Here is a 16,869-nt window from a genome sequence, read left to right as displayed (position 1 = left end):
CATGACACCCGTCTGCTAACAGACAGGTGGAGCTTTTATAACTATTCATAATGAGATGCGCATCTCTGACATCTGTAGTAGTGGACGTGGAAGTTGGTCGGAGTTGGTAATGTGGTCTCGTCATCGTGGAGAGGATGTCTCAGGAGCCTCACCCTATATATAACAGTAAAATCTAAATGGAGAGTATTTCATTTCCTGAAGAGACACAACACAAACAAACACTGCATGCAAGTGGACTCAGAAACCTCCGGAAGAAGAGGAAGACACCAGTCTCTCCATACCTCCCAGTGTTCTGGGCCTCAGGTGGCGGACAGCGCTCTGATGAATAGTGACACTAGCGAGCACGCTCATGCTCGTAACGCTCACAACCAGCACAGTGCAAGTGTAATAAAGCACAGCTGATTTAGGCAACCAACCAAACCCCAGAACAAAACATGGGAGTGTATATCTCATACTGCAGATGTAGTCTCACATAACCAGTCTTTGGATTTTATTATGAAACAGACTTTTTATTCCTGTTTTCTAATTCAGATTTCTTGTTGAAGCTTGTAAAACTGTATAGTTTAGTTCAGTAATTTTAGGAAATGTAAAAATTTCTTAGGAAATGAGTATTTAGATAAGATTCGCATGTTAGAATGAGTGCTTCTAAAATCAGCTGGATGTTTAATTCAGGTACAGGGAGGAAAGAGTTTGTTGCTGCCGTGTGCTTTCAGCCATTAATACCCCAGCCGCACAAAGTATCATGGTTGTCTGTATCAAAGAAGGGTAGAAAAACAAGTGAGGTGTCTTAAATTAGCTCCTGCCTCTAATGCAGTGTCTCCTCTGCGAGCATCTCTTCAGATGTTTTTTGTTCCTCCAGAGACTTTATATACCCTAAGTTCATGCTGTGTGTATTCAAAGACTTCCTCTCTTCATCAGCTGCATCTCTTGCCATCCGCTGAGTTATGCAGTCTCACAAGGGGCTGACACAAAAGAACACAGTCACAGGGTAGATTCATCTTGTTCCACACGCTGCAGAACACGCAGATATCGCCCTGATTTTTTCATTAAAAAATAATTCCTTTTTTTTCCTGCCCCCATAGCGACTACATGAGCCAGAAGGAATATTGAAGCTATTTGGTCTTGAAATGTGGCAATATCGCTCGTGTTATACAGTATTTAACCACAATTTTTCCAGCCTGCTTCCCATGACCTCCCTCCTCAATCTCATCTATCTTACTGTGCTTCTCCGCTCTCGCTGTGCTGACCCACTGACTTGACTTTGCACTAAAAGCCAAACGAAGCTGAACGAATAAACAGCTGATGAGCGAACAATGGTGACAAAACTGCATTCAGGAAAAGTCCAGCGGTTTATTTTTAGGGTGCTTTGTGGCCTGGAAGGCCTGGGAGGAAGCAGGAAGTAAGTGTGGTTGCCGTGGGGATGGGAGGAGAAGAAAAGAATTGGAGCAGACTGGAGGGGAAATGGGTGTGGTGGGCTTTGCCTCCCATTAGCCAAATACCTACTGACCACAAACAGATTCATTTGCTAGCTCTAAAAACTGGTTGTCTTGTTCAGGAAAAGAATTTTCCAACGATGTTGCTGCTCAGCTGAAGGCCAGTTGGTTCAGGTCTGACCTGAGAGAAGACTGGCACTCTGGACTATCAAACAGCTGAGCTCAGATCTGAAAGTGATCAGTGCCCTCTTTTTACTTATTCAGATGCCTTGCAGAATTCACCCCATTCATTATATGTTCTCACGATCCAGCAGTTTCTAAGAAAGTTTATTTTAAACAGCAATAAGACAATTCATGACTCGAACTTGAGAGAGTTTGATCTATTCACATGCGTCTGGAATAAAGCTGGCGTGTAAAAAACCAGGTCAGCAACACGTTCGTCTCAGGGTAAGCTGTGTTTGTCGGTGTGGAAAAAATGATAGCAAACAAATGCTTCCATAACTTCCTGCCAACATCCGACCCGGATACTACTTGATATCACAAGAGGAGATTTTCCTGGGATATAAATTAGTTTTCTGTGACATCATGCTATTTTAGGAGCAATAGGTCAGTCTTTTTTAAGGAAATTATCTGTAACATTGTTGATTAGCAGGGTTTTGAGGCCTGCCAGAGGTCTGGTGAGCGTTAGATGTCCTCTGTTAGCTGTCCACTTTCTTTCCCCTACAGCGTTGCTGAAGTATGGTGTTCAATTTGCACCGAGCACTTCTCTCATGGGACAAGCAAATCCTGACTTTACAGCTGCTCCTGTGGCGCAGGTTCAGGATTCAAAGGCGTGTAAAGGGAGAGAGTCTTACAGTTTCATGAAATGGTTGCAATAATATACATTTACAGCAGCAAAAATAATAAAGATTAAGTTTGCTTATGTAATGCAAATGGTCAAATTTAACGATGTTAGGTGGGTTACAATAATGATTATGGTTCTCAAACAGCATAAAGCTGCAAGGACAGACCCTCATATTAATGATATCGCTCCCAATAATGGATCAGTAGTTGTCCTGCATCGAGTTTACTTTCAGTTAGTTTGATTTAAGGCGTGTTTAACACACAACTCTCTGTCAGTGGGAGAAATTCTGCCATTTATACATACTCTCCCTCTCTTCTGGATATGTATGAGTGTATTAGCATTTGGTGTCGGTGCAGATTTAGACTTTCAGATGTGACCTTTGTTGTCTAAATGTCAGGGAGATTGGAGAGGGAGCCCACAGAGGAAGGACAGGCTTATGTAATCTGCTCACACACATGCACACAAAAGCACAGATGAGGGGGAAAAAAAAGCATGTTTGAGGACGGTTGTCATATCTCAGCTGTGATGCACCGAGCGCTCTTTGCTCACTGAAAGCCCGGCTTTCAGGAGCCATCACTTTTATCACCATGTGTGTGCAGAAAGCGCCTGGAAATTATTTATGGATTTAAAAATACTGATATATTGCGCTCCTTTGGTGTTGTTCTTTTGAACTTCTTCTGAGGTCTTTTCATCCATTCTGAAGCTCTCAGGTGAATGTGAGGAGTGTACTTTGGATGCTTGACGGCGTGGTGGTTGCTGCAGGCATGTGGGAACTAAACTGTAGCTTCCATATTCTCTTTGAAGAATTCATCATTGTTTTGTGCGCTCTTCATACCAATACACTCTGATCAGAGGGACATCTACAGCAGCCTGGAACGTGCTCATGTGTACTACGGTTTCCTCTTTAAGTATCCACTGTGAAAAGCAATTAATCAATCAATCTGTATTTATAGATCATGCAAAGAAATGGAACGCAAAGTGCTTTACATTAAAAATATAATGAACAGAAAAATCTTCATACACAACATATGCACATTTGTAAACACACCCACACAAACACATCAACGCATGTACGTGAAATGAACCTTCCCCAACCACATCGGGGAAAATACGACACTGGAAGTTGAAATAAAAGCTGTTAAGCTGAAATAAAATGAAATACCAGGTGTATTCAAGAAAGGGGCTCAATAAAACTGTAAAAAGTAAGTCTTAAGCTTTCTTTCAAAAATATCAACACCCCCCCCAGCTCCCCTCAGGTCCTCTGGAAGGCTGTTTAATAGGTGAGGATCATAAAAACTAAATGACGCCCCTCTGTATGTTTTAGTCTCTGCCTCAGGAATAAACGAGCGACCAGGCCCCGGTGACCTGACGCTGCCTTGTAAACTAAACACAAGTCTGATGAATACATAAGAGCCTTAAAAATGTATTAAAAGAGAAGTATTTTCAAAACAATTAAAAGCACACAGGAAGCCAATGTAGAGATTGAAAAGTGGTGTAAAGCGACGGAGTTCTGAAGAATCTGTAACAGATTAATAGTCTTTTTAGGCAAATCAGAAAGAATTACATCATAATAATCTATCCACAGGTGATAAAAGTATGGACCATTGTCTCTGCATTGGCATGGGAGAGGAACAATCACACTCTGGAAACATTCCTGATGTTCTTTGCCATCCGTGTAATAAAATTCATTCATTCATTTTCATTCATTCATTTTTCAAACCGCTTAATCCATTGAAGGGTTGCGGGGAAGTTGGAGCCTATCCCAGCAGTCTTACTCTGGACAGCTCACCAGTCCATTGTAAGGCCCGTGTAATAATATATAAAACACAATTCAATAGGTGTGGTGAGTTTTTTTTTGTTATTTTTGTTTATTTTTAACAGTAATTTATTACTCAAACATGAATATGAAACGACAAAGCAAACAAAATCCAGACATGGGTTGTCATGGGTATTGAAGCCAAAAGCAGACCTACATGGAGGTCTGGTGAATGAAGGAACAGTTTTTTGCTGAAGTGAAGATTTAAAGAGTCTGATATAATCCGGTCCAGGAAGTTCTCTGGAGGAGGACAAGATTGTTAGTGTGGATCCAAAAACGGACAAACTGGCAGGAGGAGGGTAGTTTGGCTGTCGGTAGCTTGCTGTGATCCAGAGGGAGTCCAGTAGAAGACGGGGGGGTCTAAGAATGAGTTTCCGGCTGTGGTAAGGAATGTCCAGGAAGTTGGCGGTGCAAGCAGGCAGGTTGTTGAGAGCTGGTGGGAAGAACAGCAAAGGGAGCAGCTCCTGAATCCTGGGTGGGAAGCTTGCACCAGAGTGTAGAAGACAGCGTTCTAAGTTCATTCGTGAAGAACAAGAGGCAGATTGGTGGGAACCTGATTCACCACAGGCACAGTGAGGCTGTCCTTAAGCAGAGTTAGACAAGCTAAAGGTGTGTTCAGTCAGCACTTCAGACTGAGCAGTGAGCCTCCTGGAAGCCAGCACAGCCAAGAGCAAACTATGACACAAGAGTAACTAAGACACACGACAACATAAAGCTGTGTATCATCAGCATAACTATGGAGTTCAGATGATATCATGTTTTACATAGAGAGGTATATGTCTGGTGATGATGTCTCCAAGGGGCAGCATGTAGATGTTGCAGATAATTGGTCTTAATTTTGATCTTTGGGGAATACCGTTCATCATCTGCGATCATCTGGAATTGGAGTCATCAGTGTTAATAAAAAGTTCTGTCTGTGAGGTAAGACCTGAACCAGATTAAAACAGTACCAGAGAGGTCGGCTCTGAAAATGAAAGTGCATGCCAGCAGCATTAGTAAGAGCTCGGGCCACCTTGTCCTGTCGCTCATAACACCGAGCCTTAGAGGGCCCTGCATGGAAAATGTGGACACCAAACCCTTTTTTAGGTTTGAAAGACAGCGCTGAAATGTTCCTATCTTGCTACTTGGGGAAAACACACAAAGATTGTCTTCTCCAACTGGTAAATCATACACCAGTGTTGAAACCACCAGAGACACTTTATAAAACACCCTCCCAAAGGCATAATCCACTTTGCCAGCATTCATCAATATGCTTTGAATGTCCCAAACAGCCACACTGTGGCAAAAATATGATACCAGCCCACAACTGCGCTTGTGCGTGATGGCACTGAGTGTTAAAAAAGTCTCACTCAGAAGGCAATGCATGTAATCTCTGAGCAGGAATCTACAGTTGCATGAGTGGCTTGATATTTTCATTAAAGTGTGTGTCATCATGTCCTCTGGGTCAATGATCACAGAATTATAAAACAGATCATTTTTTGTTGGAAGTTTTAAATGGAATCCTGCTTAAAGTTATTTAACATGATTAAATGTATAAAATATATTTAAAATAAAAAGGATAATATTGTAATATTTTGCTAATCATTTAAATTCAATATTTAATTGGCAAAAAATAATAAAGCAATGAGCAACAGTTCATGAAGATGTAAAGCGATGGGGAAAGATCTATCAATTTTTGAAACTTTGTACATTGATTCATTTAATGATTCAGCAGCAATTGATCAAAAATAGTTGATTATTTTTTTTATATATGATAATGGACTCAGAAAGACTGAACACTAACTCTAAACTTTAGTTAAAACTGATCAAGTATTTGCTTTTGAATATCGTATTCTGGTTCATTATATAATGGATTTTATTTACATTAAAAGACCAACAGCTTTGGTTAAAGGTGGAATATGTAAGATTTTCAATATTTAAAAAAAAAAAAAAAATTAACTAGTAAAATAACTAAAATCATAATTAGATAGTTTTTTTTAACATGTAGGTGCCAGTCTGTCCATATTTGATGCGTTATTAAATTACAAGTTTAAATAATGACAAATGACCAAAAGCACTTTTTTTTACTGGTAGGCAAACATTTAAGAAGCGTCTTTGTCATTAATTAAACTTGTAATTTAATAACATATCAAATATGGACAGACTGGAACCAACATGTTTAAAAAAAACTACCTAATTATGATTGTAGTTATTTTTTTAGTTAATTTATTTTGAAAATATTGAAAATCTTACATACTCCACCTTTAAAGAGTCATTTATGCAGAAGACTGTGATGGACTGGTGACCTGTCCAGGATGTACACCCCTATCACCTGATGATTGCTGGGATGGACTCCAACTTCCCAGTGACCTTTAATTGGACTATTAACCAAACAAATGACTGAATGGATTCAATCCCCTGTCATGCACGAGCAGCAGACTCAGTGAGGAAGAAGTGCCTTCCAACAGAGCCAAACTCACGGCAAACAGCTATCTGCTTTGTCCGGAAACAGGACAGCTGAGATGCATGAGCACCAGTAAAAACAAAAAGGAGCAGAGATACCTGCTGTGAGACGGATAATTCTGCAGCTTTAAATCAGATAAATCATCCTAACCAGCTCATCCAGTGATGGCAGCAACTTCTTATCAATGTAAGATGGATAGGCCATGCCTCTGTCTTCATAACAAAAGTTATATGCAACCAAGAATGCTGAAAACTATTAACACACACAGAGGTGAGCTAGTAGAAAGGGTATTCAAGGCTGACTCATAAATGAGTGGGTATACCTTGCACCTCACTATGGAATGACGTGATTCCTGGCAAAAAAAAAAAAAAAAAAAAAACAGAATATGAAGCTGCATCATCAGAATGGAAAGAAAATCTCACTTTTGTCTGTTATAAAAGAGGTTTAGTCATTTGTGTTTTCATTTTCACCTAATTTCCATTTTTCCTTTAAACTTTCATTCATCTTCATGCATCGCAGGGGAGCTGGAGCTGATCCCAGATATCTTTAGGTGACATTAATAAACATAATAAACTAAATTCAACGAATAGGAAAGTCAACTTCATGGCCAGTGTGTGAAGAATATCTTTGAAAAATATAAACCTTATACAAGCTCATCAGACTAATGACAGTATGGTGGTGTGTTGTGAGGAGCCTCTCTGCATTTGTGCGATTCTGTGTTTCCTCCTCTGTTAGTGATGCTGACAAGCTGGTGACAATACTGTAAATTTTCCTCATCATGTCAGCTGAACTTTCTGATTAATGTGTGAGCACAGATAAGATTGGCGTTCAGGCTGACATCATGCCAGTAATATGATGACTTTGGGGAACATGCACCCATTATGGTTACATTTCTCCCCCTCAGCTGCTAATGATAAATGATAAATCACCAGAGCAGTGATATTTTTAGATGGGGTGAGAGATGAATGAGGTTATGATTCTGGTCTCAGTGGTCGGTGTTGGGAGAAAGGGGGCCGGCTATGCCCCTCCCCTGGCTGTAGGTGATGGCTGGAGCCGGTACTCCAGCAGCGGAGCTCTGATCACTGCAGGACCGCCTCTCAGGCTCGCAGCCCATCTCCCCTGTCCCCCTCTCACCGGAAGGCAGCTCAGCAGCTGCGAACAGCCTGGGCTCAGACTCTCTCTTGTTTGCTTTGAGAATCTTTTGGCCTCATTCTCGGTGGGTTTAAACGGGAAAAAGGCGAAACACCGGCAGGTGTTGACTAGCGGGGGAGAAATCGCGGTGCAGACTGATGACGGAGATGATGGTGAGGATGATGCATCTCTTCCCGTGCCTTTATGAATTGCATCGCGTAGTGTGAAGAGACGTAGGGACATCTTTTTTCTTTTTTTTTTTCTTTCCTTTCTTCATGCCTTGCCCATCGGTTATGCTGGATGTCTTGGTCGCCTTGTAAGCGACGCTGCTAAACGAGGAAACCAAAAAGAAAGAAAAGAAAAAACCAAAAGGCAAGCCGTAAGAGAGAGCGCATCTCGGCGTCGGCCCGCAGCGCTGCGCCATGGCCTTGGATGTCCAGACTTGCGCGGTTTTTACGGTGATCGCGGTTCTGGTGCTTGTGAACGTGCTGTTGATGTTCATCCTCGGTACTCGTTAATGGATCTGCGCTTGGGGCCCGGTTCGCAGCGCACCACGCTTTCATACAGGAGAGGAGAGAAAAGCGGTGCGCGTTGGTCGAGAGCGGGGACACCCGGCGCTCCATCACGGCTACGCGTTGAAATGAATGACGTTGGTACAACATAATGTATTTCTGTCCCCCCCCCTCTCCTAACCCCCCCTCCCCAAATCCTTCGTTATGTCTTGTGTCCTCTCACCGTTTGTGGTAGCTAGTGTTGTCTGGTGGTGGATGTAGCTGTGCGGATACAGATCTGTGATGCTCTTACCCTTACTGTGCTGAATGGAATATCATAATCCTCCTATAAAGCCCCAAACATGTCCCCCCTCACGTCGATCCCCCCCCCCCCCCCCCCCCCATGTTATATATTGTGGATTATGCAAATTGGTGGTTTTTGTGTGAGAATAAGTTTTTAAAAAGGAAAAAGAACATAAAAATGAATCTGATGCTGCTTTTTCCTTTTTTTCTTTTTTTAACCACATCCTACTGCTGCGTCAGGACTTGTTTTTCTATTGTGATCCACTGTAGCCACAGCCACAATATGGCAGCTAATGGCTGTGCAGGGATCTCTCTACAGAAGTTAACGTGATATTTGGAGCAAATAGTGGTGCAAGTGAGAGATCTGTGCTGCTGTTCGTGGACTCGGGGGGATCATTGTGCTCTCAGCTCAACAGTAACCGACTGCAGGCAGGGCTAGGCCTAATAAAAGAGGGCCTCCATCACTCAAGGTTTCCCCCATTTTAGATTCAGCTAAACTCAGCTCCCATTTCATAGCCCCCAATATTCTCATTTTTCCAGTTGTGATCCTCCCATTTTTATCCCTGTTATTATGCAGTGATTAATAAAATGTGTAATTATATATATATACATAAATATATATATATATATATATATATATATATATATATATATATATATATATATATATATATATATATATATATATATATGTATATATATATATATATATATATGACTATTTCTTTCAGACAAAATGTCCTCTGAGTGCAAAGGCTTGTCAGACGGATGAAAAACACACTTTTCCTCTTTCTTGCATTTGAAGTGGCATAGTCTAATAAAGGATCAGGGGCAGGTGTCATGAATGTTGAATGAATGTCAGAAATAGATATGCTAAAAGCCAGTCCCAGAGCCATCCATGGCAGTCCTATTTATAGAGATGGACTGGCTTGGATTTGTTTTAAAGATACTGTATGTGCTCTCTAACTCTCAAAGCTAAGTGCTGCCTCTTTTCCTGCATGGAGTCAAGTGATTAATGTTGAATATATAGAAGAGCAGCTTTGTTTTGTGAACACATATGCCTCCATCACATGCCGTGGCATGTGGGCCAGTGTTGTCATCACACAAGGCACATCACTTAACATCCTCCCCAGCAGAAGCCCCAACAAGGAGTGTAAGCATTCATGTATATTTTTAATAACACAAGATTCAAGTTATAGTTACCACTCAGAACCTAGTCCTACTTACAGATGGATGTTCACATGCAAACATGTGAGCATGGCAAGCAGTGTGTGTTAGTGGGTGTTATCTGTTGTTCCTACTTGAATCGGGGGTCCCCCACACATTTGCACATCTGTAATTACCCCAGGGCAGGTAATAAAGTTCTGGTTCATGCTGTGCATTCAGAAGTGTCAATGTGCAGATGGTGGATGTGAGTGAGACAACAGTTATATGTGAGGGTGCGTGTGTATTCCTCACCAGTTGTAGGCAGAGCATCTTTGATTGGCTCCCAGACTCGGGGTATAAGTGTATTACATAACAGGGTTGGCAGACACAGGGAGGACAGACCGCGAGACTCGCTCGCTGCATCGGAAAGAGAAACCTCTTTCTGGAATACAGCATCTCGTTACTTACCATCTCGGGCTTGGCTCTGGCGGGAGGACCCTCGCCTCGACTGCTTCTAACAGGAATTCCATTATCATGATCGTATGAACCGGACTTCTCCATGCATACACTCTTTGAACAGTTACATGCCACAAACATGGTAAGGCTGACGTTAGGTGTGTGAGTCTGTGTGTGCATGCGTGCGTGCGTGTGTGTGTGTGTGTGCTATAGGTGCTTTGATGCAGCTGTGCTGTGGCTGGAGACAGGAGGATGTTGGAATGCAGTGGACCTGCCACAGTGCAGTGAATGCTGATGTGTTGCGCTGCAAAGATGATACAAGCTAGTGAATCAGCTTTCTGCTCCTACATGTTTCCTTGTCAGGCTTCATGTCTGGGCTTCAACATGCATCAGAAAGCTTTGTCCTCTCAGTCTGTATATGGAGATAGATTCCTCTGCATTGCATTGCATTGACCTAAATACAGCGTTTGCGGTTTAAAAACGGATGTTTTAGCACTTGATCTGTGATGTTGGAGCTGCAGTGTAACCATGATGATGACACAGGCCATTACAGCTGGTAGACAAACAGGGAATGATGGGTTATGATGCAAAGCCTGTCTCTGTGTTTGCGTGTCAGTTTCCTGTGTGCCATCTGATCAAGCTAGGTACGGAGCTGTGCTAGGAGAGGATTGAGGAAGATTGATTATGTAATGCTTTTAATTTATTCAGACATGTGGAGGGAAAAGGGGTGCAATATATTGAAGAGGGCAGTACTGATCTCATGTGGGAGTTGGAGGGATGAGGCAAAGGAGAGAGCAGGAAGGGGGGAGGAACATTGGCTGTGAATGGATGTCTATCTGTCTCTCCTTTGCTATATTTTAAGTTGTCTGCGTTACAGCAGATTGATTGGGGACTAGAGACAGTGCTTGTAGTGAGTGGGGTTTAAAGTGGATTAGTGTGGGAGAGAGGACGTTAAGTGGAAGAAGAAGCAGATCTGACCTCAGTTCCAGTTCTCATCTGTTCTTTGGATTGTCTCAGACTAAGGTATCAGATTTAACTTCTACTTGTTATTCCTGCGTGTGTTTTTAAAATATACTTTTGCATAAAAGGTGATTCCATTTGCCTGGTTCGATCATGTTTTTGAACAACTACTGATTGGTCGTGTTTCCATGGAAGCATGACATGTTTTTTCTCTTTTCTGCTACTACTGTATTGAAGAGCTTTGAGACATAAGCTCCAGCTCCCTATCCAAAGTGACACTGGATTGAATGAATTCTGTTTTAACTCACACACAGAGGCTAAAGCTGTTCACCTTTGCCTTTAAATGCAACTTGTTGCTGTTGCATTGTTTAATATTAGGGGATGTTGGGTGTATTAACTAATGTAATGAGTGTAATGACTTTTATGATAATGATTGTTTCATAGTGGAATAATATGCTTTTACAATGTTTTATTTTGTAATTTTAGGGAACATCTGTTAGGGGACAACAGGTGGAAATTAGCCTGTGGCTATAATCTGGCTTGTTTACGTCTGCAAACTGTACATGACGTTCATTAACGGGCATTGTCCCTTTTAAATAAAAATAAATTGAAATTGAAAATAACTGAAATTGATTATGCGTTCAGTTTGTTGTCACTCTTTGTGTGTGACTACTCACACACTCCCAAATTTAGGAAATGTTCTCGTACAGCCTGAAGTGGCCTTGCTTCATCTCATCATATTGTCAATACCAGTGAAGCATCCTCATCTGTCACCATGACGACGGACGTTCTTTACCCTCCAGGCATGGACGTCCCTCCTTGTGCTCTCTCCTCTGCCCTGATTGGCTTATATCCCCTGTAGCTGTCTCAGTGAGCCATCGGGGAAGCAGGCTTGTGTACAGGTTGAAGGGCCAGCAGAGCTGCTGAGTCGAAGAGCTTAGATCCTCATGGGGCGTTTGGACGAGTAGAAGGAAACACACGCACACACACAATCTGCTGTTTCTCATGGAAATTCATAAAAAACACTGCATAAGCAGGAAGGAAAAAAAGAATTTTTGTGCTACAAAAACAAGGTGGATTTAAAAAGGTTTTGTCAATTCATTGTTATAAGATGCAAAAATATCTAAAATGACTTGAAGGAATATACAGTTTGCACTTCTTTAGGAAAAAAAAAAGAAAGAAAGGGACTAAAATAAACTAAAGTAGACATCCCTGTCTTCAGGCCTTTGATTACTCCCTACCTGGAGCTTAAGCGTCGCCTGTCAGGCTTGGTTAGCCCTGGCTGCTCTGCCCAGAGCCCCAGGGGGTGAATGCATGGTTAGTTCCGGACTGCAGAATGCTGATGAGCATGACTGTGGAGAGAATGAACAGTTGGAAATCAGCCACAGATGCGTACACGTGGGCTAATGCATACAAAGTTGAAACGTGTGGATGAACATGTGCCTGTATATGCAGGGGGTGTGTAGCTTTCAAGGTGACAAAGCTGTAAGCCAGCAGTGTGATGGATGGTGAAGCTGTAGATAGACGATGTCAGACCCGGGTGTCTCTTGAGAACATGGTCTGCCGTCGCTTGTCCTTTAATGAGATCAACCTTTCGCCTCTTCAGATCTCCTAAAGACTGCCCACCCCCCTCGCCATGCTTTAATGCCCTTCCTGCGCATCGTGTAGCACTCTGTTTGCTTGTGTTTACACAGCTGTACACATTTATTTTCAATGTCGTGTGATGTCCACATTACTTAATCATGATTTTAAAAATCAATAGATACATTCTGATTACTCATCCATCCTTTTTTTTCATGCTGCACATAAAAAAACAAGCCCATGATTTGTTTTCTTCTCAGCATTTCCACCACATTAATATGTGTGATTATTATGTTATAATGGGCCAATTACATCCCTGTGTGGAGACTGGTCTGTTGCCTCTAAACACGACTGCCTCCCAGTAAAGGCTCTGCTTTGTTTGTGTTGTATTTGTTTTGTTGTACAGTCTGTGTAACTATTTTGTTGGTCAATTTGCATTGCAATCCCTAAGCTGAGCCTTTGAGGGTGTGTGTTCGCATCAATTAGTAATCTAAGTGGGTTTAATAAGAAAATGAGGCATATTAGTGTATTGAAATTAGTCTGAAATATGATTTATATACAGTTATAAATCATGAGTACTGGTACTTTTTTTTTATTAAATAATCTGCATGTCTGCTGTTCACCCCTGTTTCAGTCAGTTTTTTGCAGCATTGGCTTTATAAAAGTTCAAATAAAAAGTGGAAATTTTCCTGTCCTTTCCCACAGTTTCCTTTTCCTTCTTTGTTTTGTAGTTGATAAGTGGAGGTTCAATTGTCAACGCTGAGGCGGTATGGGACCATGTGACCATGGCGGATCGGGAGTTGGCGTTTAAGGCCGGTGATGTCATCAAGGTGCTGGACGCCTCCAACAAGGACTGGTGGTGGGGCCAGATCGATGAGGAAGAAGGATGGTTCCCTGCCAGCTTTGTACGGGTGAGTTAGGTACAGCTACGGCTGGCCAGCAACCAAACATACAACCTCCTCTCTTGCACATAAACGGTGGCACATGCGGATACGTCCTGGAACACGTACATGCGCACGTGCACACATGTGCAAACACACACTCTCATTTTAATGATGCATAACTCCCAGAAGAACAGAGAACAGTTAGCTAAGCGCCTTTATCGGGCATTCAGGGACAATGAAATAAAGATGCTGATAACCCACCCTCCTTTTTTTTTTTTTTAGTGTGGCTTCACCTTCAACTCCCGTCCTTGATTAAATTAAATTTACAGCAGCTTCATATTATGCTGTGATTGTATTATATCTCTAATATCTTATTTCAGCTAGTACAGAAGTGCATTTGCACATAAGTGTGGTGCAGCTGCTGCATAGTGATTATTTCTGTTGGATGTTGGACCTTGACTACACTAAATGTGTATTCTGATTTTGGCACAAGGGTTTGTTGTTTTTTTTCTTTATTTGGGGGGCAGTAGAGTGCTTCTTTTTTGTTATTTTTTTCCCATACATGAGAGTAAATATTCTCCAGACTTGTGTAAAATTACATTTGAGGTATAGATTTACAAGTGTGATTTTTGGGATAACCAGTTTGATCCTGGTCCATTTGGAAGCTCATGAAATTGCAATGCGACTTGAACTTGAAGTCTTGGAAATGAAAATGGATTCATTGTTAAGGAGATATCTTGTATGTGGTAATTAAGTTTCAGATTTTGAAAACTATTTTCATGATCATATATGATGGGCGATTCACTAATGAGCGAGGCTTAGATGTCACTTTTAGAGTTTCTAATCAGGTAATTGGATCTTTCAATGTATCAGACTGATTCTTATTGTCAGGATAGTACTTTTATATGACTATAACATGCCCAGAAGGTGTCTTTATCCTAAAATCCACGCTGTAGGTGGAGGCCTCCAACTGTGGAGAAACACCACCTCTAAACTCTTCTCATGGCCATTCCCACCTGTCCACCCTTCCATATTCACTCCTGAGAGGGCAGGGCAGACAGGCTGTCAACCAAAAAGTATCTTTCTGTTCTGTCATTCTCTCTCTCCAAGGTGGAACCCCACCCTCCTCAGCCCCAAACAAAACAGGTTTTCTATATCAACCCCATAGCAACTCCACGGTTCCAAAACACCACGTCAAAGGTGCGTTTTCCCAGCTTCATCAACCCATCCAGCCTGCCCCCGCTCACCCGCCCGCTCCAGTCTGTCCACGCAACGTGCCCTTGACATTACCAAACATTGATGTGCCCATGACGTTATCACATCATTTCCTCCAAGGAGGCGATAGAGAGGCAGAACTGATGAGTCAAAAGTAAAGATGATATGAGAAGTCCTCTAAACGGCCTGAAGTAAAATTCTATTCATAGTATCCCATTTGGACTCTTAGTAACATTTATGATTATTTCTGTTCCAAATATGAAAGTTTATCCACATTTTATTTACTATTGACTCTGAGTATTTTTCAGTCTTATTGCTGCGCTACCAGTTCTCGTCTGCAGTCAGTGCTCTACCACCTGTCTCCGCTTGTCTGTGGCGCTACATTTTCCATCTTGTCTTTGGCATTCTACCCGTCGGTTCTTTGATGTTCTCTTGACAAACTGTGTGTCGTCAGGTGTCGGCTGCTGGGCATCTGAAACCACACTTGGCCCCCTTCGATGAGCGAGAGTGGAATAAACTATCTCTGTGTGGGTCTGTGTGAGTGTGTGTTGGTGAGTGCATGCTTGCGTGAGGAAGTAATAAGTTCGGGTGTGTGTGTGTGTAATGGAACAAGCTTTTGTGAGTCACACACAGGGCTGAAGTTGAACATTAAATATCTTCAGAATATTTTTTAGTCTAAGAAACAGGCATGTTATCCTCTAGGGGGTGTTTGGCAGTAGGTCTTATACCCATTTTGAGTCTTCTCATTGTTTAAAGTATCAGAAAACCTTTAAATTAAGCTCTGTGTGTGTGAGATGAATTTATGTATTTACTGTGTGTGTTTGTGCATTCACGCTCAAGCTAAAGAGTGTTTTTGGGAGTGTATTTATGTAAACAGCTTTGTGATATCAGTGCCCGACACCAAAGACAAGATGATAGTGTGTGGATCTGTTCAGTGCAACTTCCCACAAGAGTGCATCTTTCTTATCCAGTGGCTTTGTGTGTTGGTGTGTTTGGATGTATTTGTCCTCAGTTGTGGGTGAACCAGGAGGATGGCGGAGCGGAACCGGCCGAGGGGACCAGTGAGGTGCAGAACGGGCACCTGGATCCAACCAATGACTGCCTGTGTTTGGGCTCACCGCTCCAAAACCGAGATCAGATGAGGGCCAACGTCATCAATGAGATCATGAGCACAGAGAGACACTACATTAAACACCTCAAGGACATCTGTGAGGTACCGGACGCGAGTACACATCCACCAACACACACATATTCTTCTGCACAGCTGGTCCCACCTTCAGTAAGAGCCGAACAGGTAAATTGTCAAAGGTGACAAATATGTAAGCAACAAAGCAGCACTCTCATGTTGACACTTTGATTTTCTTTTTCTGTAGATCACGAACAGACAAAAGAAAATGTTCTATTTGGTAAATGTAAAAATACAGCATTTCAGCTTGAAAATGCATTCTTTTAGGTTCCTATTAGATTTCTCATTGTATTTCGGGTTATATGGCATAAACAGGCTAAAATACAACTTTAATTCCACAGACGTGTCTTAAACCAATATTTTAATAACAATAACAGCATCCTAAATGGAGACATTTTACTTATAAATTTGAGTTTATTTTTAAGTTTTTGGAAGCCACGCACCTTTAAAGTTTTTCCTCAGCACTTCATTTGCTGTTGACTCTAAGTAGATTTCAGTCGTGTGCGCTACCAGCTGTTTACTGTGTCCTGTCTGTCCGGTCAACCTGCCATCCACATACCAAACCTTAATGTATCCATGACGTTATCACATCATTTCCTCTGAAGGGTCAGTATAGAAGCAGAACTGATGATTCAAAGGTAAAGATGGTATGAAAAGCCCTCATAATGGACTAAAGTAAAAGTACATGAATGTATTACATTTGGACTCTTGGTAACATTAATTGCTACTTGTGTTTCAGATATTAGCTTTTTTTTTTTCCTCAGCTTTTTTTTTTTTTTTTGCTGTTGACTCTAAGTAGATTTCAGTCGTGTGCGCTACCAGCTGTTTACTGTGTCCTGTCTGTCCGGTCAACCTGCCATCCACATACCAAACCTTAATGTATCCATGACGTTATCACATCATTTCCTCTGAAGGGTCAGTATAGAAGCAGAACTGATGATTCAAAGGTAAAGATGGTATGAAAAGCCCTCATAATGGAC

At 41.8% G+C, this 16,869-nt stretch overlaps 1 protein-coding gene across 2 annotated transcripts in view; it reads left to right on the top strand.

The window, feature by feature from the left end:
- Positions 1 to 16,869, top strand: part of LOC306763622 (rho guanine nucleotide exchange factor 9) — a 43,803-nt gene that overhangs the window by 8,352 nt on the left and 18,582 nt on the right. For both annotated transcript variants that reach the window (XM_079250479.1, XM_079250480.1), the window contains exons 4-5: positions 13,336 to 13,515; positions 15,716 to 15,916. In XM_079250479.1, the coding sequence (XP_079106605.1) occupies positions 13,336 to 13,515; positions 15,716 to 15,916 (381 nt within the window). The remainder of the gene's footprint in view (positions 1 to 13,335; positions 13,516 to 15,715; positions 15,917 to 16,869) is intronic.

This window comes from Telmatherina bonti (genome assembly GCF_933228915.1).
Source record: "Telmatherina bonti genome assembly, chromosome: 12".
Taxonomy (NCBI): domain Eukaryota; kingdom Metazoa; phylum Chordata; class Actinopteri; order Atheriniformes; family Telmatherinidae; genus Telmatherina; species Telmatherina bonti.
Note: the sequence above shows the minus strand (reverse complement) of the source record. Positions and strands in the feature narration are given on the sequence as shown.